Source organism: Cyprinodon variegatus, unplaced genomic scaffold (assembly GCF_000732505.1).
Source record: "Cyprinodon variegatus isolate N-32 unplaced genomic scaffold, C_variegatus-1.0 Scaffold1666, whole genome shotgun sequence".
Lineage (NCBI taxonomy): Eukaryota > Metazoa > Chordata > Actinopteri > Cyprinodontiformes > Cyprinodontidae > Cyprinodon > Cyprinodon variegatus.
In genome coordinates, this window is record NW_015152119.1 from 19,518 (window position 1) to 21,317 (window position 1,800).

At 34.0% G+C, this 1,800-nt stretch overlaps 1 protein-coding gene across 1 annotated transcript; it reads left to right on the forward strand.

Annotated features, from left to right (window-relative positions):
* Positions 1 to 612: 612 nt before the first annotated feature.
* Positions 613 to 1,536, forward strand: LOC107104246 (trace amine-associated receptor 1-like; the record flags this gene model as incomplete). Its single annotated transcript, XM_015404207.1, has 1 exon — positions 613 to 1,536. A coding segment is annotated over exon 1 (924 nt), but the record flags the coding sequence as incomplete, so codon positions are not given.
* Between the last annotated feature and the right edge of the window lie 264 nt (positions 1,537 to 1,800).

Consider the following 1,800-nt stretch of genomic DNA (forward strand, 5'->3'; position numbering starts at 1 on the left):
CCTAATTTCATGGGTAAATTTAATATTCATATATTTTTATAAGTCCCTTTTGAAGTCCCTTCTTAACTCTATTTTTTTCACAGAGGAATTCTACTTTTCAATCAATACACTTAAAATTCTTTTGTTCTCTCTACAAATTTTAGGGTGCTGTTAAATACTAAACATTGTAGGAGAGGTAAATTAGACTAGTAATTTTAATGAACATTGGTATTCAAGTTTACCCCATTCTGCAAAAAAACTGTTCTACAGTAAAAAATTTACTATATGGTGACATTTAGTCATAATTTTTCCTTTTAAAAATCTAAAATGTAAAAACAGGATGAAGAATCAGAAGAACTGAAATGTGAGGTGGCGCTTGATGAGACACTGGGGAATAACTCGTCTTGGATACTACTAACACAAAACAATTGAGCCAATGAATGAATAGTATCAGAATGATACATATAACAATGACGTGCTGTTCAGTCATTAACAGAGTAAAGAGTCACTCTACTGTCTTGTGCTACACTGAAGAAGACTCACAGAAACTAAAGTCCTTGTCCACAATTCTCTGAAAACAGGATAGTTTCTTTTAATTATTTTTTCATTTTGTTTTTCAATAGGATTAATGATATGGTTGAAGACCGAAATCTTTGTAATAGATCAGCACAGCTGCATGGGCTAAACGTGACCTATTATGCATCAAATGTTTTAGTCCTTATTTTGTCACTTCTGATAATATGTGGGAATCTTCTTGTAATCATCTCTGTCATTTACTTCAAACAGCTGCACACTCCAACAAACTACCTCATCCTCTCTCTGGCTGTGACTGACCTGCTTGTTGGAGCTTTAGTTTTGCCTTTCAGCACAATATTGTCTTTAAGCTCATGCTGGTACTCAAGTTATTTACTCTGCAAAATGCGTGGTGTGTTTGATATGTTACTTTGTGCATCATCCATTTTAAACTTGTGTTGTATATCCCTCGATAGATATTATGCAGTGTGTCATCCTCTTACTTATAGAAGTCGAATTAATGTTCGTTTTACTCTAACTATGATCCTTGTGAGCTGGACTCTCTCAGCTTTATTCTCAATCATCATCACAGTTCGTGGGAAAAGTGAGGAAAATCCTAGTAAGGGGTGTAGGATATTTATAGCTACAAAGGAATCAAGCCTCGTGTCAGTTTTGTCATTTTATATTCCATCTATTATAATATCAACCATTTATCTTAAGATTTTGATGGTGGCAAAGAGACAGGCGAGAAGCATACACAACACTTTAAGGTCTGAGACAGCTCTTAGCAAGATGGAGAAAAAGGCCAACATAACTCTGGCTGTAGTCCTGGGAGTCTTCCTTATGTGTTGGACTCCATACTTTTTTTTCATTGGTTTGTACAGCACCAGAAAATATGCAATACCAGCCATGGCGATGGAAGCTTTTAAATGGCTTGGATGGTCGAATTCTGTGCTGAATCCATTGGTTTATGCTTTCTTCTACAGGTGGTTCAGACATGCTTTTAAAATGATCATTTCTGGTAAAACATTCAAAGGAGATTTTTCTAATTTAAAATTGATTTAATCTATCTATCTATCTATCTATCTATCTATCTTGGTTATAATTGTTTTTTCTCTTTTTGTAAGTAAACACAGTGTTCTTTATGGAGGTAATTTTGAAGTATTCATGCATTATACATGTAAATTGAAGATAACACAGAATTAAAATAGAGCTTTGTAATTGAAGATTTTTGTTTTAAATTAGACAAATGTTACACCTCTTCAAATGTTGGGGACATGTACACACACTGTGTTTTTTGAGGCACAT